At 40.7% G+C, this 25,632-nt stretch overlaps 1 protein-coding gene across 3 annotated transcripts in view; it reads left to right on the forward strand.

The window, feature by feature from the left end:
- Positions 1–25,632, forward strand: part of LOC126355929 (protein PTHB1) — a 126,937-nt gene that overhangs the window by 40,871 nt on the left and 60,434 nt on the right. For all 3 annotated transcript variants that reach the window (XM_050006500.1, XM_050006508.1, XM_050006517.1), the window contains 2 exons: positions 6,258–6,388; positions 11,556–11,736. In XM_050006500.1, coding sequence (XP_049862457.1) covers positions 6,258–6,388; positions 11,556–11,736 — 312 coding nt within the window. The remainder of the gene's footprint in view (positions 1–6,257; positions 6,389–11,555; positions 11,737–25,632) is intronic.

Consider the following 25,632-nt stretch of genomic DNA (forward strand, 5'->3'; position numbering starts at 1 on the left):
ACACTCTAAAATAAAGACATTATCACACTATTAAACTAGGAAGTAGTCAGCCACAGGCTTCAAGAGATAGAAAAATCTCTCCCACATGCATTTGTTTGCATGCTCTCATTTAGCTTGTATATCCAATATTGTAGTGATCCGACAGTAAAGTAACTTATTAAGTATCTAAATCATCATGGAAATATAGAAAATTTGACTGTGGTTAATTTTGGGATGATGTTTCCGAATTTTAACAGAGTTAATGCCAAAAATTATAGTATACTTCTGCACTGATTTCAAAAATTGGTTGTACCCAAAAGTTACTTGTTGAAGAAATGGTTTGATTTTGCATTGTATATATTTCTATGTAATAATTGTTGTTAGGAAAACTGACTACTTATAGTAGATCAGATGTTGATTATTTTCAATGCAAAACACACCACCACAGTTTAATCTGATTTGCTGCTATATAATGTTTGCAATAGTGAGGCATACACTTCAGGGATATGTAAGAAATATTGTACAAGGTCTTTTCAAAAAATTCTATACTATGTCCACAAAATTTTTCTACACTTACCTTTCAGTTATTGTGTATGGTCTCCTTTGAAATACTAACCTCCACAATCAATACACGGCTCCCAATGACATTTCCACGTCCAAAAGCAATTTTGGTACGCTTCTTGCTGAATCATGTGAAGCACCGTCTGTGAATTTTCTTATATGTCGTCTGTGTTTGCAAATCATCCTTTCACCAGGGTTTTCTTTTTTGGAAATAAAAAAAAGTCCACAGGGTCAGGTCTGGAGAGTAAGGAGAATGGGGCAGCACAGTGATTTCATTTTTTATGCAATAGTCATGCACCAACATGCATGAATGTAAGGGTGCATTATAGTGATGCAAGAGCAATGAATTGTCTCACCACATTTCAGGCCGTTTCTTTCTCACATTTTCTTGCAGGCATCACAACATGTCCCAGTAGTACCATGATTAACAGTTTGTCTCTGTGGCATGAAATCATGATGAACTAATCCTTCAAAGTCAAAGGAAACTGTTAGCATGGCTTCAACATTTGACCTGTTCTGATGTGCTTTTTTTCGTCTAGGAGAACCTTTCTTGATGCATTGTCATGGCTGAACCTTGGTGTCAACATCATAACTGTAGACCCACATCTCATTGCCAGTTATGAATCTCTTAATGAACACATCATTCTTATTTGTGCAGTCCAAAAGCTTTTCAAAGGTTGTAAGGTGAAAGTCTTTTTGGTCTTGAGTCATGAGCCATGGGACAAACTTGACGCCAACATGTTATATTCGAAGATGCTATGTCAGGGTTTCATGACATGATCCAACTGAAAAGTAACATTCTTCTGCAATCTCGTGGACAGTTATTCTTAAACTGGCATTCACAGTTTTGTTTACGTTTCTGACATGAGTATCACCAGTAGACGTCAAAGGGTTTCCTGAATGACGGTCGTCTTTAACTTCCGTCCAGCCATTTTTAAACTGTGTGAACCATTTTTAACACTAAGTAAAGCTTAAGCACTCATAACTGCAGGCTTTCTGAATCATTTGGTGTGTCTCTGTAAAGGTTTTCTCAAGTTTTATGCAGAATTTAATGCAGGCGCATTGTTCCTCTAACTCTGCCATCTTGAAATTTGCAAACTGTACAGCACAACATTCTACTTGATACAGCACTGAACAATAACTAACAGACATACAACAATGAAACTTCCAGCAGTTACACATTAAACGAATGTGTGTTCAGGGATGCCAATCACATGTCACTCTAACACACCATTGACGTGAAATTATGAATGTTCAGGAACTTTTGAACATATATCATAAATAAAGTTAAATGTGCTTTGTCCAATACTACTGAGCAAGATGGCCCAATGGTTAAGTCACTGTGTAGTGTTTTTCTGTCTGTCTGTCTGTCTGTCTACCTTTTCAAATTGTTGTAAAAAGGCAACTAACACTTATACTTCAAGGAAGAGGACCAAAAATATTCTACTACTTGAAGACCCAACAGTCCCTTTAATATTATCTTTATCTTTACAAATGATTCATAGCTTAACTCTTTGGCATAACATGACACCCCTTAATGTTCTTCTCAGGTCTTTAAAATTTGTTCATATGCTAATAGATTTCCTGTGCTGTATTGGCTGTATCCCTCGTATACCTATACAATCAGGCCGTAGACTGTTTTATCTAGGATACAGATACATCAATGTTGCATTTAGCTGTTCCATTCCACACTAAATATTGCTGTAACATTTCCATTTACCCAATAATTTCTCTTTTCCTTTGGTCTTGTTATGGTTTCCTGATCATAATGTTTCCTCCTCAATATTCTTTTCTTGAGTTGTAGATTCAGTGACTGTTTTTATGAAAAAGCAGAAAAGCAGTAAATATTATATTTTTATCACTGTGAAATGAAATGCAGTGTATATTATTTTTTCTGGTATAGGAATATATTCTTTCATCAGTATTACATTCTACTTATCAGAGTTAATTAACTTGTGATCATTCCCTTTTCTTCAAACATTTCTCAACGAATTAGAAATTCACAAATATTATTTTTAAGAAACAAAGAGCAGAAGTTGCATGCCATATTGAAGTGCAGCATTGTACGATCTTTGGTCTTTGGAGCAGGAGTAATAATGGCCAGTATATGTGCCACAGTGGATGAACTTCAGTCAGCTGCACACTCACTTGTCCCCATGAAAATAAAAAATAACATCCCAGGAACAATTCTTACAACAATAAAAATTGTTGTGTATTAAAATACAAAATTTGTTAACTTCATTATAATGTACTGAATTGCCAAAACATAGCAAAATTTGAAATTATCTGTGATTGCATTAAGTGGTAGAAGTATGGGTGTCAGCATCTGCACTCATATTTTGAGACCAGAGGTTCAGATCCACATCTGAATATATGTATTTACATTTTCATCACTTTCCCAAAATTGATTAAGATAGATGGTGCAATGCTTTCTTCAGAAAGGATAAAGCCAATTTCCTGGCTCAGCTGCAGCTTGTGCACATTTTGTTTCATATTGTTACTGTATTTTAATGTAAATGTAAGTGGTTTACGTCTTTAGAATTTATTTATAAAGAGAGCATCTTTGTTAGTGAATTATATTATTATAATAGTGAGCTAGAACAATAAAGAATATATTCCTTTTAATGTTAATGTTTCATGGATTCAATCATAAATTTACTCTCAGTAAGATAATATTATTTTCAGACAGTATCGATATATTCCTTTTCTTAAACAAAATTTTAATTTCATTTTTACTGAACAAGTTAATGCCATGGTTTAGATGCTGAACTGATATTCAGGAGAAGCAATGTTCCATTCGCTGTCTCACTATCCAGATTTAGGTGTCCTCTTTTCCTAAATCAGTTACGGCAAACGCCTGGATGGTTCTGTTGGAAACGATGTGGCCAATATCTTTTCCTAACTTTGTGCTATTCGAGCATGTGCTCTTTTTCTGGCAGTCTTGTTACTGATGAGGCGGTCATACTGTTGGGCTTCATGATAGACAGGAAACTAACAATGAACGAACACACAGCGTACGTGTGCTCCAAGCTCTCCCGTGTAGTATACCTTCTGAGGAGGTTAAAAGGTATATTGAGTGACCAATATCTCAAAACAGTATATTATGCCCTATTCCATAGCCACATCAATTATGGCCTACTGTTATGGGGACATTCTGCAGGTTGTAAGGATGTGCTAATTCTACAGAAAAAAGCTCTCAGAATAATCACATCAAGCAAAAGACAGAAGCACTACAGGCCTATATTCAAGCAGTTAGGAATCATGAAATCCTCAGCCAGTATGTGTTTTTATGTCTCATCAGCATGAAAGAAAAACAACGTGTCTTCATCATGAGGCAAGATATACACAATCACAATACCTGTAACAAGAGGAGCATTGAAATACCTAGGTGTCGACTGACGGGAACGCAAGACAGCTTTCCAGTGGTTGCCCTAAAGCTGGTCAACTCATTGCCTCAAGAAGTGCAATCTCTGCCGCTAGGAACATTCTGAAGGAGAGTAGCACAGGACCTGAAAGAACCCCCATTGTACTCCATTGGTGAATTCTTTAATAGTGACCAAAGTGAATGGACAAACAAATATTGTTTCTATTAAGTATAAATGTCTTAATTTTGTGAATTTTTTTAAAAAATGCATATATGTAATTAATCTTGACCTCAGTCTGTCCAGTCATGACTGGTAAACGACACAGATCTAGTAATAAAGTGATGGAAAGATGACTCCTCATCTTCCTTCTTCTTTGATTTTCATTTTAATACTAATGTTTGATCTGATATACTAGCATATTCTATTAAATTAAAAAATATATCTGCTATCTGATTGGTACATTATCAACTATGTGTTAAGCTCCCTAAGATACCTGACAACAAAAGCCACTGCACTGGACAAGTTCTTTTTTATCAAAATTGTTGCTTGATATAGTCACCAATGTTTTAAAAAATGTTAGAACAACATTTTGAAACTAATTCTTTTGTTGCAAACAATTTTGAAATTGTTTCTATTTTCTCCAGCAATGCACTGAAAGTATTTTTTATTGTCTATATAGTATTGCTGTAACATTTCCAGTTACCTAATATTTTCTCTTTTCCTTTGGCTTTGTTATAGTTTCCAGATTATAATGTTTCCCCCTCAATATTTTTAACAGAACCTTACTCAGTACTGCTCTGTGACAGACATTTCTGTTTCTGCTTTTATAGTTATGAACATGTCTACTTAGAATAGAGGACAGCAGGAAATGTAGATGCGCATAGTTGAAGGCAGTGGTTCATGGAGAAGTCTGAAAGCAGTCTTTTTCTAGCAGTGGCTAACAAACAGTTGATGCTGATGGTTCCATAAGAGCAACTGTACCAGGGCTAACAAGCGCATTAGTTTAAATACTAGAGTGTAGCTTTTATATTGTAAATAGCACTGCTTTGTTGAGTTAAAACAGAGACTGGAAATAGGGGCAAGTAAATTGAAAGTGTAACACACACAGTGGCCAAAGATGAGAGAAGGGAGAATCTTAAATTTCAATCAGCAGAGATGCATTGTTTAGTCCACTGTCATTGCTGACTTCCATAATTAATAATAATTATACATGATTCTCAATGGTCAAAACATCTCCCATTATTCACATTACAGTTTCTTGTTGTAAAAATGGCTGTGTCACTGTATGTACAGTTTTCTAGAACAGCACACAGTATCTTATTTAGGGCTAGATAGTTAAGCTGAAGGACAAATTTCAACATTCATTCATCCATGTATTGTGTTCTGGAGATTTTACCATTAACGACAGCATTTGAGATTGTGATAAGATTCAAGGAACACATCAATAAAAATAGCCAGTCTAAATAACTTCTGAAGCTGTATTAACCATTAAATATAATTAATAATACTCTGTTTCTACAAAAAGAGGAAGAAAAGAAAAGAAAAGACTCAACATGTTAGATAATCAGCAAAACATCACTGCACTGATAAAAGTTTTTCTAATTATATTATACAGTTGCAATTGGTTTACTACTGTACACTTCACATTAACATGAGTACAATGGTTAATTTCTAAGTATGACAGCTGTCCACCCACTGTAAGAATGCAAGTCTATTTACTTTTTGCAGTATAGCCTATCATACTAGTGAGAGAGATTTTCAACTGTCAGTCAATTTACAGGCCTAGCTAATAAAGAGTTGATTTTAAAATTGCAGGAATCTCTTTGGATGATCCAAAATCTACATAGAAATTATTTGATGATGGGACACTGTTTATTCAGTTCATCAGTACTTATTAAGCACTAAGGCTAATAAGAAGTAAAAATATAGGAAAGTAAGTGTAGATTTATGGTTTTTTGAAGAGTTCTCTGGTAGATATTCAGATATTCAAAAATGTTATCATTTTTAACCGTTGCAGGATAAATAAGTCACTTAATTGGCTTTAGCTGATCAGCAAAGAAGATAATTGCACAATGCAAAAGGAAAATATACAAACAAAATTGGAATTTCTGTTTGCAGATCAGAATAATGTGAGATACATCTAAATGCAAAGCTTCCTAATCTGAGTGCTTTTTAACATCATACCATATTTCACTAAGCATGTAAAAGAGTTATTATTGGGCAGGCTGTTACAGGGATGTTACCATGATATTGAGACTAGTGAACATGTGCTAATAACCATGCGATTGAGCAGTCTAAAATCAGTATCAACATTGTAAAATCAATACAAAATTTTGTTCTGTTTATTTTTAGAATCCAGTGGCAAACTAATGGTTCTTATTGGAACTGAGATGAATACTTTGTTAATTTATGAACAAACCACTCTTCGCTGGTCTTGTCAACTTGTTGTGTGCCCTATTGCTGTGAAGAAGATAAATTTGCAGGTACGTAAGTTAAGTGATACTGTATGCTACATAAAAACATTGCAAAAACCATAGAATAAAAGTATTCCAAAGAAAATAATGCTTACTTACCTAACAGTTATGAAAAAATGATTATATCTGAAGCTATGAGGCAATTTGTATTTAGGAAAACAGTTGAAACTCAAGAGTTTTTTAATTTACTGAATTTATTATTGTTAATTGTTATTTATTGTGACACTACTTTAAATATGTAGGATGGAGAGTATCAAATAAAATATTAAATAGTTTGTCTCTAAGTGTAATTTGTTCAAACTATTGTCCATTGAGAAATGAGTGACCCCTGTCTTTGAATTCCTGTTCTGTCTAGATCTCGTGATGAATGTCAGTGTGTTGTACCTTGCCAGAATACTGAAAATGTTTACTCATATTCTGTATGTGAATATTATATTTTGGTTTAAAATGAAGTAATATAAATGAAAATATTAATGTGACAGTGTGTTTTATCAAACATATTTGGTGGGAGTCAACTTTAAAGACTCATAGAGCCATACTACAAATACCTGTACAATTTCCTTTTCATAGCTTAAAGACACAACCATTCTTTATTTGCATGTGGATTTCCATTGTTTTTGATGAGGCATTTCACTACAATAGTGTCAAATGCAAGACACTACGACTGAGCTTTACATCATAGCTAACACAGTGAACAAAACAGGAGGGTAAATCTTGAAATTTTGTTTGTTAATTCAAATATCATTACTAATGAATAATCCCCACATTTGGAAGTTATGAATCTGTAAAGCAATTGTATTACTGATTGCAATTGATAAGAAGTTGTGGTGGAGATCAGTTGTTGTACCTGTATATTGCCAGTGTTGTTATGTAATGTAATTGGATAGATAAAAAAATCTACTCACCATGTTTTCTCCTTTCACTGCTTAGTCAGGAGATCTTTCATCCATCCCATTACATTATATTTTCAAAGAAATGATTATTTGCATAAATGTTGTACTGTGCTATAAATGCCCCTACCAACAGCAAAGAGTGGCAACTTTGTTTTATTCTTCCAATACAGCACTGCAATGCTCAGTGAGTGTTATGTGTATAGGTCAAGAACCTGGTGTTTCAAATAAGTAAAATGAGAAATTTCCAGAATGAATCTTTCACTCTGCTACAGAGTGTGTGTTGTATTTGAAACTTCATAAAAGATTAAAAATTTGTGTAGTACTGTGATTGTGTGTGTGATTTTAACTCTGAACCTTGCATTTTGTGGGCCATATTTTTACCAATTGAGCTGTCAATGCATGAAGCTTTATGTGCGGGTGCCCGAAAATTTTTTTTTTTTTAGAGCTATATATTTTCAAATTATCTACTAAACAACCTTATCCTCTTCAAAATACTCCCCATTACAAATAATATATCTGCCCCACCAGTGCTTCCACTTTTCAAAACATTTTTTGTAGTCATCTTCAGGAATGGCTGACAGCTCCTCCCTCATATTTTTGTTGACTTCTTCCATGTTGTCAAATCAGTGTCCTTTCATGCCCCTTTTCATGTGTGGAAATAATAAATGTTGCACAGAGCCAGGTCAGGCAAGTAAGGTGCATGGGGCAGTACCATACCATTTTAAGCTAAAAACTGCCTAACAGAGATCGCTGTGTGTGCAGGTGCTTTGGCGTGGTGAAAGAACCAGCCTCCTGTATGCCACATATCAGGTCTTTCTTTATGAACACCATTCTGCAGTCTTCTTAAAATTTTCAACTCAGTTGATTAATTGTCTTTTGACAGTCTGTGCACACAAGCTCTCGAATTTTGTCAAAATTTTCGTCGATTAGGGCAGCTGATGACCATCCAAAATGATATTTGTCTTCAATCAATATGTCACCATTTTTAAATGGAGCAAACCACTTGTACCTTTGAGTTTGTCCCATTGTGTCATCTTGGTTAGCTGTTTTTAACATTAAAACAGTTTCAGCAGCATATTTACCAAGTGGAAAACAAAATTTTACAGCTGTGCGTTGTTCACTTAATCTTGCCATCATAAAAAACAAAACAAGAAAAAACAGCACTAGCAAAAACAATTACTACAGATGAACAAAACAAGCCAGGTCAGGCAACAGAGGTGGCACTGAACTGGCAATGAGTTGCAATATACATGCCTAGCAGCAGAAATGCGTACTACCAATCTCCACCCATGGCAATGTGATTCCAGTTTTTTTTGGATACCCCTTTGTATTTCCACTAGCACACTTCCTCCTACATTCCAAACTTCCCAGCTTTTGAGACTAGCACTTCTAGAAGTGAAGTTTGGAAGGTAGGAGAAAAGTGCTGGTAAAACCAGAGCTGCGAGGGCAGGTCATGAGTCGTGTCTGGATAGCTCACTCGGTAAAAGTATTTCACATGAAAGGCAAGGTTACACGTTTGTGTCTTGCTTTGGCACACAGTTTTAAGCTGTCAGGAAGTTTCAAATTGGGAAACTATTCATGTATGCTCAATACACAAGTAGTTATCAATAAATGAATGATGAAATGTGTTGTGCATGTGTAGCTACAAATGAAACCTCATTCTATGATGTGTAGCAATGAGCTGGAAGCAATTTTCTGGGACAGGATGATAAATTAGGAAAAGAAAAAAAGCCTACTTTATACGCTTTTGCTGCTGTGAGAGGTCATCCTGTTATTGTAGTCAATCTACTTGAATTGGCAATTGTTCTGTAGCTTTGATAGGACAGTGAACTCTTTGTGCATATTAGTTTTAGATTTTGCCTCTGTGAATCACTGAATTCCTCCAGAAAATTTGGAGAATTCTTTGTAGAACAGAGCACTGCAACTGGAGAGCATCATATATCATAAATGTCTTGTTTTTCTCTAGTTCTTGATAAGAACCTGCTGTGTCTCTACCAACCATTGTACACAGTATTATTTTCAGAGGGTGCATGACACCAGGCAGTAACATTGTGGCACTTCGCATACAGTGTAGTCAGTCTCCTCCTAGATGGCACTGATATTACGAACTACTGTAAATTTTTCGCACAATATATTCACCTACCAGTAGTTACACTGCTATAACCAAGAGCGCTGAAACCCTGAAATATTCTTATGGATCTACTAAATCATTCGCAGGATGACATTCGTATGCCGAGTGTATGATTTAAGATACTGCATCCTCACTCTCAGCAGTTAACCAGTTCTCAGTTATCACCGAATTCCAGCAGTTCTTCATTTCTACAGTTGCCTACAAGTTATCTACAGTTCCAACCACTTTAAGTCATTGGACAGTTTATGCTGAGTGTTGAACATTACTCAGATAGTAAAAGTGTTCACTTATTGAGAGACTAAACATAATTTCTTAAAACTGTAGTTCATGGGGTACTCCAGTTTGATTAGTTAGTAATCATCTACAATGTTAGGATAGGTGCAGTACTTTACATCAGTGCCACACCCTTCTCTTCAAGCAATTCTGAGTATATTTTGATGTACCTTATTTCAATAACTGATTGTTATTGTTTCTTAGGTGTCACCGTGAGATTCTGTTTTAAATACTGTGGCCTTTGAACAGCTTGTAGCTAGCATGCAAGCATTCCACTTACATTTAGCTACTGGTATCTGTGGCAGGCAGTCTGTTTCATACCACTTTTACCTTGGGCACCTACCTTAGGTTAACAGGACCCTAATAAGCTCAATTGTATTGAAATGTCAGTGTGGCACAGGCAATCACAAAAGTTTCATTTCTCTGTGCAGTACACTCCCCAAATGTAATTCTTGTCATCTGAAGTGCAGTCTCTCATGTTATGTGGATCAGTATAGTCCCCTGAGATTAGAAGAAAACACCAAGTCATTCAGTAACAGAAGTCTTCAATTTCATAGCTGGACTTCATGATACCAGCTGTATTTTTTGTTATAAGGGTCCTGAGTTACAGCAGTCACCGATCTATTGAGTAACTTTTTAAGAATTCCCCTGAACCTTTCTTCATAATGACTAACAATGTTCTTAAAATGTATCACATTTTTGCCTAGTAAAACATAAACAATCAATTTGCACACGCCCCTCTTTTTTTCAGTGTGGGACATTATAAAATCCCTTCCCAGAAATACCCTTTGAATTCCACTTTTCTAGCCATTCCGCTCTTGAACATTTCCTTGGGTGTAATCATACTGTTTTTTTTAGGCATATGGCATTTTTTGTTCCTGCTTTGTGGAATGATTTGCACTCCACTAAGTCTCATCAGTGTAATAAGAGTCCATCCAATGTTTTTAATTTCCTACAAAAATGCATATACACTGAAGCACCAAAGAAACTGGTATAAGCAGGCTTATTCAAATACAGAGATATGTAAACAGCCAGAATGTGGCATTGCGGTTGGCATTGCATACACAAGGCACCAAGTGTCTGACGCAGTTGTTAAATCAGTTACTGCTGCTACAATGGCAGGTATCAAGATTTAAGTGAGTTTGAATGTGGTGTTATAGTTGGCACATGAGTGATGCGAGACAGCATATCTGAGATAGTGATGAGGTGGGGATTTTCCCATATGATGATTTCACGAGTGCACTGTGAATATCAGCAATACGGTAAAACATCAAATCTCCGTCATTGCTGTGGTCAGAAAAAGATCCTGCAAGAACGGGACCAACTATGACTGTAGAGATTCATTCAACATGACAGAAACGCAACCCTTCCACAAATTGGTGCAGATTTCAATGCTGGGTGATCAACAAGTGTCAGCATGTGAACCATGTGTTCCGGCACTTCTGTGTGATCATGGGGGTCCTACACAACATTAGGCTGGTTACCAGTTCTTTTGGCTCTTCAGAGAGAGAGAGAGAGAGAGAGAGAGAGAGAGAGAGAGAGAGAGAGAGAGAGAGAGAGTTTGTGTTTATCTACTGCAGAATTTGGACTTTTTCTGAAAGTTTTAATATTTTAGCAGTCTTTCTCATTGTGTGTGTCTTCAGCCCAGTCTCCTGTATGATGGGTACCAATATGTCATTTCTGTATTGTTGTTATTCTGTCCAGGACTGTTTTTCAGTTCATTCAAATAATTCTCTGCAGTATGTAAAAGAATAATTGCTGCATATTCATTAGTGATACATTCCTTCTGTTAATCAGTGTGAATGCTTTATTTTTTGAGTTGTGCCACACAAAATATGCTACATTCCTCTTTAATTCTGCAGATTTTTATTATCTCTAGGATCTTAAAGGAGTTCTTGCAGTCCTATCAGAAGATGGCTTAATTCATTGTTGCTATCTTGGAACAGAGCCATCACTGTTTATTCCACCACCTTTGGAAGTGACAGATATTAATTACCAGGAAGCTAGCAAGGAGCTGGCAGAACTGCAGAAAATCATTAATTCTTATAGCAAGGACAGTAGTAAGTATCCCTTTATGCCTCATTTTTCAACATAATTCTATTACTTTGTGCATTGAGTAGCACACCTGTATTGTGTCATATACAGACTAAATGAAGCTAGACAAGATTCCTAATGTGAATAATCTCTAACTGCTCTTAAAATATGCACCCGAACTACATGAGTTACTTTTTAAAATAGCCTTCCTACAAAAAAGTAATGATGTACACGAGACAAAATGTGTAAATGAACTGACAAAAATATTTTAAAGGAACTATTTATTAAAAGTTTTGAAACATGTAAAGAATAACAACCACTTAGTGGATGAAATAATGGATGTACATGAGTGGACACAGTTTTAATGAATCAGGATTACAAGAATATTTATCTTACTGTTTGCAAAATATACAATAAAGCAGCAACCTGAACAGCACATGACACAGTATGTAGACTATAAGATACTCAAAACATAGAGGTAATGAGCACAGTATGTTCTTTCTAAAAGCAGTCTAGTCTGTCACCTACCATATTGAAAGTGGATATCACATTCACGTAGGAAGTTATGAAAGATGTAAGCATACATTGTAATGGAGCAACAAGTGTTGTTGTTGTTGTTGTTGTTGTGGCCTTCAGTCCTAAGACTGGTTTGATGCAGCTCTCCATGCTACTCTATACTGTGCAAGCTTCTTCATCTCCCAGTACCTACTGCAACCTACATCCTTCTGTATCTGTTTAGTGTATTCATCTCTTGGTCTCTCTCTACAATTTTTACCCTCCACGCTGCCCTCCAATACCAAATTGGTGATCCCTTGATGCCTCAGAACATGTCATACCAACTGATCCCTTCTTCTAGTCAAGTTGTGCCACAAACTTCTCTTCTCCCCAATCCTATTCAATACCTCCTCATTAGTTATATGATCTACCCATCTAATCTTCAGCATTCTTCTGTAGCACCACATTTTGAAAGCTTCTATTCTCTTCTCTACTAGTTATCGTCCATATTTCACTTCCATACATAGCTACACTCCATACAAATACTTTCAGAAACGACTTCCTGACATTTAAATCTATTCTCAATGTTAACAAATTTCTCTTCTTCAGAAACGTTTTCCTTGCCATTGCCAGTCTACATTTTATATCCCCTCTACTTCGACCATCATCAGTTATTTTTCTCCCCAAATAGCAAAACTCCTTTACTACTTTAAGTGTCTCATTCCCTAATCTAATTCACTCAGCATCACCCGACCTAATTCGACTACATTCCATTATCCTCGTTTTGCTTTTGTTGGTGTTCATCTTATATGCTCCTTTCAAGACACCATTCAGCTGCTCTTCTAAGTCCTTTGCTGTCTCTGACAGAATTACAATGTCATAGGCAAACCTCAAAGTTTTTATTTCTTCTCCATGGATTTTAATACCTACTCCGAATTTTTCTTTTGTGTCCTTCACTGCTTGCTCAATATACAGATTGAATAACATCGATGAGAGGCTACAACCCTGTCTCACTCCTTTCCCAACCACTGCTTCCCTTTCATGTTCCTCGACTCTTATAACTGCCATCTGCTTTCTGTACAAATTGTAAATAGCCTTTCGCTTCCTGTATTTTACCCCTGCCACCTTCAGAATTTGAAAGAGTGTATTCCAGTCAACATTGTCAAAAACTTTCTCTAAGTCTACAAATGCTAGAAATGAAGGTTTGCCTTTCCTTGATCTTTCTTCTAAGATAAGTCGTAGGGCCAGGATTGCCTCACGTGTTCCAACATTTCTACGGAATCCAAACTGATCTTCCCTGAGGTTGGCTTCTACCAGTATGTCCATTCATCTGTAAAGAATTTGCGTTAGTATTTTGCAGCTGTGACTTATTAAACTCATTGTTCGGTAATTTTCACATCTGTCAACACCTGCTTTCTTTGGGATTGGAATTATTATATTATTCTTGAAGTCTGAGGGAATTTCGCCTGTCTGATGCATCTTGCTCACCAGATGGTAGAGTTTTGTCAGGACTGGCTCTCCCAAGGCTGTCAGTAGTTCCGATGGAATGTTGTCTACTCCCGGGGCCTCGTTTCAACTAAGGTCTTCCAGTGCTCTATCGAACTCTTCATCCAGTATCATATCTCCCATTTCATCTTCATCTACAGCCTCTTCCATTTCCATCATATTGTCCTCAAGTGCATCACCCTTGTATAGACCCTCTAAAATACTCCTTCCACCTTTCTGATTTTCCTTCTTTGCTTAGAACTGGGTTTCCATCTGAGCTCTTGATGTTCATACAAGTGGTTCTCTTTTCTCCAGTTCTTACTCAGGCATGCGGGGCTCTGTCTGAGCGGACTTTTGGTTCCCTAGCTGCTCGTGGGACCGCAATGGACCCTTCGACCTCTACATTTCCCCCTACCAGTGGCTTGGGTGGGCCGCTGGTAGGAAAACACACCCCATCGAAAAAGCGGCTACGCGCTGCGAGTCCTCCAGCGCCTGGTTTTGCTAGAGATATAACAGAATGTGGTAACGGAGCACATGCTGATAATCAGAATGTGTTTTTGATTATTAAAAGGAAGGAGGGTAGCTTTGAGAGGGTTTCTCCCTTTTACATCCACAAGGGTCTTGAGGGAATTGCAGGAACACTGAAATCTGTAAAGCGACTGCGCAATGGGACTCTGTTAGTTGAAACTTCTAGTTCCCGTCAAGTCGCTGCCCTTCGGAAAGCAACCTGTCTAGGAGAGTACGCTGTCGAGACCAAGCTCCACTCCACTTTGAATTATAGTAAGGGTGTTGTGACGTGTAGGGACTTGGTGGATATCCCCATAGACGTGTTAAAATCTGAGTGGGCTGACGAAGGAATTGTTGACGTGCAGCATATTATGAAACGAGTCAATGGGGACCTCGTCAAATCTGACTCGTTTATTCTCACGTTCAGTTGCCCGAGACTCCCAGAGCATGTTAAAGCGAGGCCCGTACGGCCATATTTCCCCAACCCAATGCGCTGTTTTATATGTCAGCGCTTTGGGCATACTACGTTGAGGTGCAATGGGATAGCCACTTGTGGTAAATGTAGTCAGCCTGCCCATGACGGAGCCGATTGTTCATCGCCTGTGAAGTGCGTGAATTGCTCTGGGAGTCACCCTGTCTGGAGCCGGATCTGCCCCATCTATCTCGAAGAACGGAAGGTACAGGAGATTAAAACATCTAAGCGCATCCCCTATGGTGAGGCCAAGAAGCTCTTTAAGGCCATGCAACCTCCTGTGTTTTCAACATCTTTCGCTTCCGCTCTCAAAAAACCAGTACAACTGGCCACTGTTGCTACGCAAACGGAGGTTGCTAGTGTTAGCACTAATACCTGTGCTTGCCAGTGCACTTGTGCTGCTGCGGTTGTTTTGCAATCTTCGGCTCTCCCCGCTACATCGGACAAGGCCGTGGTTGCTGACATTGAGGTACTTCCTGCCTCTCCCCATATGGCGCCTTCTGCCCAGGCAAGTCAACCTCCAACTGTTGACAAGGCTCTGCATTCCAAGCCCCCCAAGACAAAGCCTCAGAAGATGAAGGTTCTGTCACCTGAGGAGACTAGTCAGCGTCGGTCCGATGACGAGACCATCGTACTGTCTGACATCTCCCGTGGGTCGTCATCGGAGCTTATGGACATTGATGTCGACCGGGGGCGATCTTCTCGCCCCAGGAATAAATCTCCGGCCAGTACGGTCTCTCCTCCAAAGCACAGAGGCAGGCTGAAAGTTCAGCCACCCTGATCACTGGCTCCCATATTACAGTGGAACCTGAATGGGTTCAGGACGCATGTGGCCGAATTACAACTCCTTATACGAGAGTGCCCCTTGTGCTTATGTCTCCAAGAGACACATTTTCGGGCCACTGATTCTCCTTCTTTACGGGGCTATACCGTATATCGAAAAGATGATCTGACGGTGCAAAGGGCAAAGGGTGGTGTTGCAGTTTTTGTCCGTGACATGCACCCCTCATCTGAGCTCCCTCTCGTCACCGACTTGCAAGCAGTTGCAGTTGACATTCTTGTGGGTCGGAGGCTCACAGTCTGTTCAGTTTATTTACCACCTCCAGATGCGATAGACTCTGAGGCTCTCACGGACCTTATTAGCCAACTCCCCCGCCCATTTCATCTTCTGGGGGACTTCAACGCTCATAATGTCTTATGGGGCTCTCCGACTACTTGCCCCAGGGGTCGCATTCTGGAAAGCCTCATGATGTCTGAAGAACTGTGCCTCCTCAACTCTGGTGCTCCCACTCATTTCTGTACTGCTTCCGGGTCATCATCGGCTATTGACCTTTCCTTTTGCTCTCCGGCACTCGTGGATTCTGCTCTGTGGGAGGCTGCAGCTGACCTCCATTCTAGTGACCACTTCCCCCTTTGGATTCGCCTCCTGGATGAGGCTGTGGCATTACTAGTGCCGCCCCGGTGGCACCTCTGCAGAGCTGACTGGACACTTTTCAGCCAACTGGCTGTTTTGGAACACTGTGCCAGTGTCCACGAATGGGTAGACCATGTTACAGCCGTGATCTCCCATGCTGCTGAATTGTCAATCCCACGGTCATCCAGTCATCCCAAGAGGCGTCCTGTCCCTTTGTGGACCACAGAGTGCCGCACAGCCATCCGCGCCCGCCGTGCAGCACTGCGCCGCTTCAAGTGCTGTCCCTCAGCTGACAATCTTGCGGCCTTTCGGGTGGCAAGGGCCAGAGCGCGGTGAGTGATTAAAGAGAGCAAACGACGGTCATGGCAATTGTTCTTGAACTCCATCTCTCGCTCCACTAGTTCTACGAAAGTATGGGAAGCCATCAGAAGGATTTCCGGGAAACTCAGCCAGCTCCCTGTCACGGCATTGCTGCATCAGGGATGTCTCCTCACGGCGCCGAGAGACATTGCCCAGACACTGGCCATGCATTTTGCGGACTCTACCGCCACTATTAACTGTGATCCAGATTTCTGCCGCTACCGCACTGCCATCGAAAGGGGTCACTTGGACTTCCGGTCTCTAAATTCTGAACCCTATAACTGCCCCTTCACAATGTGGGAACTGGATTCTGCGCTGTCTGTGGCTCATGATACTGTGCCTGGTCATGATCAAACCGGTACAGCATGCTGCGGCACCTGTTGCTGCCATCCAAGGAAGTTCTCCTGAACTGTTTCAATATGATATGGTTATCCGGCACGTACCCTGACTCGTGGAGGGAGGCGATTTTGATTCCCCTCCTCAAACCAGGGAAGGACCGAACGCATCCCAGTAGTTATCGGAGTATTGCTTTGACGAGCTGTGTTGGGAAGACGTTGGAACGCATGGTCAACCGCCGCCTGGTTTGGCTGCTCGAGACCAGGCAGCTCCTTAGCCCCTCTCAGTGTGGTTTTCGGAGATGTCGTTCCACTATAGACAACATGACCCTGCTTGAGGCCGCCATCCAGCAGGCCTTTCTACGTAACCAGCATTTTCTAGGGGTCTTCTTTGACATTAATAAGGCGTATGACACTACTTGGCGCTGCCTTATCCTCAATCAACTACATGAGTGGGGCTTTCGTGGCCGTCTCCCCATCTTCATTCAGTCCTTTCTTTCTCACCGCCTCTTTCGGTATCGGGTTGGTAATGTGCTATCTGATTTGTACGTGCAGGAGAATGGTGTTCCTCAGGGCAGCGTTTTAAGTGCCACCCTCTTTGCCGTTGCTATTAACAGTATCACGTCCACTATCCGGAGTCCTGCCCAATGCTCCTTGTTTGTGGACGATTTTGCTGTTTTCTGTTCTTCCTCCAGTCTTGTCACTGCTAGTTCGCAGTTGCAGCTTACGATAAAGCGCTTAGAGGCATGGACTGCAAAGATGGGTTTTACCTTTTCTGCAGACAAATCTGTGTGTGTTCATTTTAATCGTTCTCGGCGTCTTTTTACCTCCCCTGAATTGCATCTGAGGGACACCGTTCTTCCTTTTAGAGACACTGTGAGGTTCCTGGGCCTCACTTTTGATTCCAAGTTGTCGTGGTTGCCTCACCTTAAAGACCTCAAGGTGCGGGCCCTGAAGGCACAGAATATTTTGAAGTGTCTGAGCCATCGGTCCTGGGGAGCAGATCGGGTGCGTCTGCTGCAGTTTCATAGGGCTTTCGTCCGATCGCGTCTTGACTATGCTTGCACTGTGTATGGGTCAGCAAGGCCTTTGTATCTGAAGATCCTTGACGCAGTACACCATGAGGGTATCAGGCTGGCCACTGAAGCCTTCCGTACCAGTCCCATCCCCAGCCTGTGTGCTGAGGCAGGGTAACCGCCGCTCGCCATCCGGCGGAAACTCCTCATGGTGCGACGGGTGTGTCATTTCCTTGCCTGTCCTACCACCCCTGCGTACTCTACCGTTGCCCGACCGCCTATGGAATGTCTCTTTTCCAGTCGTCCCAGGGCAACGAGACCATTTGGGATTCGTGCCAAGCATTTGCTTGAGTCCCTTGGTGTGGAGCGTGTGGCCCCCCAACGACAAGGTTTTACTCGCCTGCCTCCCTGGTTGCTCCAGAGGCCCAGCAGCCTTCTAGACTTGTCGGAGAACCGGAGGAACTGCACTCTGGCATTTGTTTTTACCTCCTTATTTTACGATATTTTAAACCAGCGTCCGGACCATGTACCTGTATTCACAGATGGCTCTAAACAGGGGGACTCTGTGGGTTGTGCTGTTGTTTTCCCTGATCGAGTCGTCAAGTTACGGCTTCCTGCGGCGTTTACCATCCTCGATGCCGAATTGTTTGCAATCTTGCGGGCATTGGAGCAGATGAGATGTGTCCCCAGTCTTAAGTTCCTCATCTGTTCTGACTCCCTGAGTGCCCTTCAGACCATGCAACACTTGTACCCAGCGGATACGGTCGTCCAGAACATCCATGATGACCTACTCCACCTGCAACGGCAGGGGAAGGAGGTTTCTTTCTGCTGGGTGCCGGGACACGTGGGTATTAGGGGAAACGAACTGGCGGATGTGGCTGCCAAAGATGCATGTTCCCTCCCTCACGTTGTTGAATGTGCCGTCCCCCTCCATGCTGTAACCTCCCTTTTGCATTTTCGTGTTATGCATCAATGGGAAGAGGAGTGGCTGGCAGTTTCTGACAATAAGCTGTGTCTGGTAAAGGCCACTACGCGACCATGGCGTACGTCCTACCAGTCATACAGGCGGGATGAGGTTCTCCTCACTCGCCTCCGCATTGGGCACAGTCCCTGAACGCATGGTTTTTTACTCCGGTGGGAGGACCCCCAATCTGCAGTGCTTGTGGCGTCCAGATTACTGTCCGCCACATTTTACTTGACTGTCTTTTATTCTCTGACCAGAGGGCGGTGGTTTCTTTGCCACCGGATTTGCCCTCTATTTTGCAAGATGACGCAGCGACTGTGGTTAAGGTCTTACGGTTTTGTGTCCTGTCCAATCTGTTGCCTTGGATTTTAGGGAGAGGGTTTTAATGTGCTGCTGGGTGACTGGCTCACCCAGGTTTTAGGTAAGAGGTCCGCCAGTCACGATTACCTCCTTGTTTCCCTTTGGTATCTGTTCTCTTTTCCTTGTGTTTCCTTTCCTTTTTTAGTGTGTTTCTTCTCCTCTTGTTTTGCCTCTGTATGTGAGCATTTGGAACTGCGTCAGGCCTGTGTCTTTTAGCCGTTCTCCTTGATCGGTGTCCGTCTTCATCCCTTCACCGCATGTGTTCCTGTTTCTATGCGTTTGGGCGCTGATGACCACACTGTTTAGCGCCCGTAAACCTCAAACACACACACACACTTTTCTCCAGTTGTTGTTGTTGTTGTTGTCTTCAGTCCTGAGACTGGTTTGATGCAGCTCTCCATGCTACTCTATCCTGTGCAAGGTTCTTCATCTCCCAGTACCTACTGCAGCCTACATCCTTCTGAATCTGCTTAGTGTATTCATCTCTTGGTCTCCCTCTACGATTTTTACCCTCCATGCTCCCCTCCAATACTAACTTGGTGATCCCTTGATGCCTTAGAACATTCCTTCTTCCAGTCAAGCTGTGCCACAAACTTCTCTTGTCCCCAATCCTATTCAATACCTCCTCATTAGTTATACTATTTACCCATCTAATCTTCAGCATTCTTCTGTAGCACCACATTTCGAAAGCTTCTATTCTCTTCTTGTCCAAACTAGTTATCGTCCATGTTTCACTTCCATACATGGCTACCCTCCACGCTGCCCTCCAATGCTAAATTTGTTATTCCTTGATGCCTCAAAACATGTCCTACCAACCGATCCCTTCTTCTAGTCAAGTTGTGCCACAAACTTCTCTCCTCCCCAATCCTATTCAATACCTCCTCGTTAGTTACATGATCTATCCACCTTATCTTCAGCATTCTTCTGTAGCACCACATTTCGAAAGCTTCTATTCTCTTCTTCTCCAAACTAGTTATCATCCATGTTTCACTTCCATACATGGCTACACTCCAAACAAATACTTTCAGAAACGACTTCCTGATACATAAATCTATATTCGATGTTAACAAATTTCTCTTCTTCAGAAACACTTTCCTTGCCATTGCCAGTATACATTTTATATCCTCTCTACTTCGACCATCATCAGTTATTTTACTTCCTAAATAGCAAAACTCCTTTATTACTTTAAGTGTCTCATTTCCTAATCTAATTCCCTCAGCATCACCCCGACTCAGGTCATTCAGTGCTCTGTCAAACTCTTCGCGTAGTATCGTATCTCCCATTTTGTCTTCATCTACATCCTCTTCCATTTCCATAATATTGTCCTCAAATACATCGCCCTTGTATAAACCATCTATATACTCCTTCCACCTTTCTGCCTTCCCTTCTTTTCTTAAGAGGTCTCATTAATTTTCCTGTAGGCAGTATCTATCTTACCCCTCATGAGATAAACCTCTACATCCTTACATTTGTCCTCTAGCCATCCCTGCTTAGCCATTTTGCACTCCCTTCAATCTCATTTTTGAGACGTTTGTATTTCTTTTTGCCTGCTTCATTTACTGCCTTTTTATATTTTCTTCTTTCATCAATTAAATTCAATATCTCTTCTGTTACCCGAGGATTACTACCAGCCCTCATCTTTTTACCTACTTGATCCTCTGCTGCCTTCACTAGTTCATCCCTCAAAGCTACCCATTCTTCTTCTACTGTACTTCTTTCCCCCATTCCTGTCAATTGTTCCCTTATGCTCTCCCTGAAACTCTGTACAACCTCTGGTTTAGTCAGTTTATCCAGGTCCAATCTTGTTAAATTCCCACCTTTTTGCAGTTTCTTCAGTTTTAATCTACAGTTCATAACCAATAGATTGTGGTCAGAGGCCACATCTGCCCCTGGAAATGTCTTACAATTTAAAACCTGGTTCCTAAATCTCTGTCTTGCCATTATATAATCTATCTGAAACCTGTCAGTATCTCCAGGCTTCTTACATGTAGACAACCTTCTTTTATGATTCTTGAACCAAGTGTTAGCTACGATAAGTTGTGCTCTGTGTAGAATTCTACCAGGCGGCTTCCTCTATCATTTCTTAGCCCCAATCCATATTCACCTACTACGTTTCCTTCTCTGCCTTCTCCTACTACTGAATTCCAGTCACCCATGACTATTAAATTTTCTTCTCCCTTCACTATCTGAATAATTTCTTTTATTTCATCATACATTTCTTCAATTGCTTCATCATCTGCAGAGCTAGTTGGCATATGAACTTGTACTACTGTAGTAGGGATGGGCTTTGTGTCTATCTTGGCCACAATAAGGCATTCACTGTGCTGTTTGTAGTAGTTTACCTGCACTCCTATTTTTTTTATTCATTATTAAACTGACTCCTGCATTACCCCTATTTGATTTTGTATTTATAACCCTGTATTCACCTGACCAAAAGTCTTGTTCCTCCTGCTATACTACTATATCTAACTTTAACCTATCCATTTCCCTTTTTAAATTTCCTAACCTACCTGCTCAATTAAGGGATCTGACATTCCCTTCGATCCGTAGAAGGCCAGTTTTCTTTCTCCTGATAACGACGTCCTCCTGAGTAGTCCCTGCCCGGAGATCCCAATGGGGGACTATTTTACCTCCGGAATATTTTACCGAAGAGGACACCATCATCATTTAACCATACAGTAAAGCTGCATGCCATTTTGTTTGTGTAATGCATCTGCAACTTTTGAACGGATGATGGATAATATTCTAAGTCACCTGAAGTGGATGATTTGTCTTTGTTATTTAGATGACATTATAGTGTTCTCAGAGACATTTGATGAACACATAAAAAAAAACTGAGGGCCGTTCTTAAGTGTCTCCAACAAGGCGGACTGAAACTTAATCCAAGAAAGTGTCTTTTTGGAGCAAAAGAAATCAAAATACTTGGACACCTTGTGTCAAATGAAGGTGTGTGGCCAGACCCAGAAAATGTGATATCTATAATGGAATTTCGTATTTGTAAAAGTATTAGAGATGTGAGAAGCTTCCTTGGATTATGTTCTTATTACCATCATTTTGTCAAAGACTTTTGTATCAAAGGTAGGCCACTCCAAGAGTTGTTAAAAGCTGATGGTAAATTTATCTGTGGTGGTGCTCAACAAGATTCTTTTGATGTACTGTGAAAAGCTCTGACAAAGTACCCTGTGCTTGGTCTGTATGATGAGAGAGCACCTACAGAACTACACACAGATGCCAGCGGGTATGGGATCGGTGCTGTTCTGGTGCAGATTTCAGATGGAAAAGAGAGGGCTATAGCCTATGCTTCTTGGACACTTGAAAAAGCCGAGAGTAACTACTCAACTGCAGAAAGAGAATGTCTTGCTGTGATATGGGCCATGTGAAAATTTCAACAGTATCTCTATGGAAGAGTTGTTATGGACCATCATTCACTTTGTTGATTGACAGGTCTTAAGGATCCAACAGGATTACTCACCAGGTGGGCACTACGTCTTTAAGAGTATGACATTAACATAAAAGTAGAAGAAAATACCAAGATGCCGACTATCTCAAGAAACCCTGTGCAAGACCATCAAGAATTTGATGAAGATAGTGACTGTCTCGCTACACTCCAGGATCTCTCTGCTGAGCACAAGAAAGACACCAAGATATCTCAAATTATGCTTGTCTTAAATGTGAAAGGAAAATTTAAGGTAGTTAATGGGTTACTTTGCAAGAAAAATTTTGAGATGTTTGGAAAGAGGTGTCTACCATTGATTCCTAAACACATGTGCTTAGATGTTCTACAGAAATTCCATGACACACCTGAGACTGGACATTTAGGACTTATTAAGACATACAATAGAATCCACAAGAGATTTTTCTGGCCAGGTTTATTTAAGTGTGTCCATCACTATGTGCCACACTGTGAAGAGTGCCAGAGGAGAAAGGCAGTTCCTCAGAAACTACCTGGCTGACTCATACCAATTCCACCAGCTGAAATGCTTTTCCAGTGTGTTGGGATCGACCTCCTTGGGCGATTTACAATGTCTGCTAGTGACAATAGATGGATTATTGTTTGCACTGGTTATCTGGCATGCTGTGCTATTACAAAAGCTGTGAAAACAGCTGAAGCATCCTAGGTCATCAAATTCATCGTGGAAGACATTGTATTAAAACATGGTGCCCCAAGGTCGTTAATTACTGATCAAGGGAAAGTTTTTCAATCTAATCTTGTGACAGAGATAAATCATTGGTGCAACATTACTCATCACATGACGACTGCCAACCATATGCAAACTAACGAGCTTACTGAATACCTTAATAAAACCTTGGCCGACATGCTATAAATGTTTGTCAATGTTGAGCAGAGCAGCTGGGATGAGGTGCTCCTTTCGTGATGTTTGCCTTCAACACCGCCAAACAAGACACCACAGGATTTACGCCATTTTTCCAGGTGCCTGGTTGTGAGATGATGGACACTGTGTTTCCTTTACAGCCTGATGACATGGACAATGACTGCATTGGCCAGGTGCTAACCAGAGCTGAGCAAGCTTGGCAGTTGGCTTGGTTCCGCACGCTGCAGGCTCAAGAAAATGATCGCTGAAAGTATGACATGAGCCACTTCCCTGGTGACCTTGTCTGGATCTTCACTCCTGTTTGGAAGGTTGGCCTCTCTGAGACTTGGACCTTATAAGGTAGTAAAACAGTTGCCTGATGTTACTTATGAAGTCGAAGATTTCGACCCCGACACAAGACAACGAATGATCAGAGATAGGGTCCATGTCCTTCGAATGAAGCCCTATAAGGATCCTGTAACCCAGAGAAAATTCGTAGCTCCAGCAGCAGGCAACAAGCAGAAAGGTGAGAAAGAGTGTAGCGGCAAAAGAAGTTCTAAGAATATCACCGCCAGGATGAGAATCAGTCATCAGGAGTCATAGTATACAGGACCGATGACTCATTCCAGGACTAGGAGGACATAACACCAAGACGCTGGTCTCTTAAGGAGGGAGCAATGTTGCAGAAGAGTAGCACTGTGGTGTAGTGGTTATGATACTAAACTGTTGCATGGAGGGTCCTGAGTTCAAAACTCACCTGGACTGTACAATTTTAATTTCTATATTTGGTTCGAGTACATTCTAGAAGTATCTACAAATGTCAAGAATCATTGTACTGAAATGTTCTAATGTTCTGTAGCTGTATATATACTGTATGTGTTCTGGCCGGAGGCAGTTTGCTACATGCTCTTGTGTGTGCAAGTGCTGAATAAACCTTCGTTAAGTGAAGTTAATGTTTGTCATTCATCTAATTACATCTTCTTCTAGATGACAGTATAAAATAACTCCAGTATGATACAATCCTCTTTTGCACAGGTATGTACTTACTGTGTTTAGTTCTAGGTTCAGCTTCCACCTAGTTTCACATGCATGTGTATCATAATTATGTTTGAAGATGTTTTCTTTTTTTAATATGTTGTGGAATCCCCCCCCCCCCCCCAAAAAAAAAAAATCTGTACATCAGTAGCAATAGTGTACTACCATGGTACACTGTTACCACCACTGAACAGCTTGTATTTTGAGTTAGAACCCTAACTGCATATGTTAAGTGTATTCAGTTTTTTATTTAAATTGTTGAGGTGCATCTCCCACCTCAAATCCTCCTGAATATCTATGCCTAAAATTTTTGTATGAATCACGTTTGAGACATTTTTTTCCTTCAATGGTGAAAACAGAGTTTGAAAGACAGAGGTTTTGCACAGTGTAAAAGTTAACTGCCATAGTTTTTTTTTCAGAACTTGCAATGAATGCATTCATCCTGAACCACTGTGCTAAGCTATGCATAACCAGTGTTATAGTTCCTGCAGATTTTCCACACTGAGTGAATTATTTAGAATATTAGTGCCATCTGCAAAGAGTACTGTGGTTTCAACATGCATTTTATCAGCCAGGTCATTTACATACAGTAGAAATAAGACAGGTCCCAGAACTGACCTTGTGGAACTCCTTACGTGCTGTTTTGCTCATTACTGCAAGAAATAGAAACACCCACCAGGGAAGCTGAGAGCACTAATGCATTGCTTCCTGCACTCAGGTAGGCACGCCAACCATGGATTGAATCTAGCCAGCAGATTAACGACGAGGGCTGGTATGCCGACCAGCCTGGATGTAGTTTTTAGGTGGTTTTCCACATTCCGCTAAGTGAACACTGGGCTGGTCCCCATATTCCGCCTCAGTTACATGACTCACAAACATCTGAAGACTTTTGCACTATTTCATGGCATACACTAGACACTACTTACAGCCCAGGGGGTTCGGGGTGGCGGCAGGAAGGACATCTGGCCACCCTCTGCAACGAACACTGCCAAATCCATAATAACAAGACCGACCCCACGTTGCAATGGGAAAAGGCCTAAAGAAAGATGGAAACTGCAAGAAATAGAAAAGTTGGGTGTTTCACTGCCTTTGTATTTTATTTCTGTAATCTGTTGATGTTCTGCCTTCTTTGCTTTATTTCTTCGTTGATCATCCTCAGTGTCGAC

This window comes from Schistocerca gregaria, chromosome 1 (genome assembly GCF_023897955.1).
Source record: "Schistocerca gregaria isolate iqSchGreg1 chromosome 1, iqSchGreg1.2, whole genome shotgun sequence".
NCBI lineage: Eukaryota > Metazoa > Arthropoda > Insecta > Orthoptera > Acrididae > Schistocerca > Schistocerca gregaria.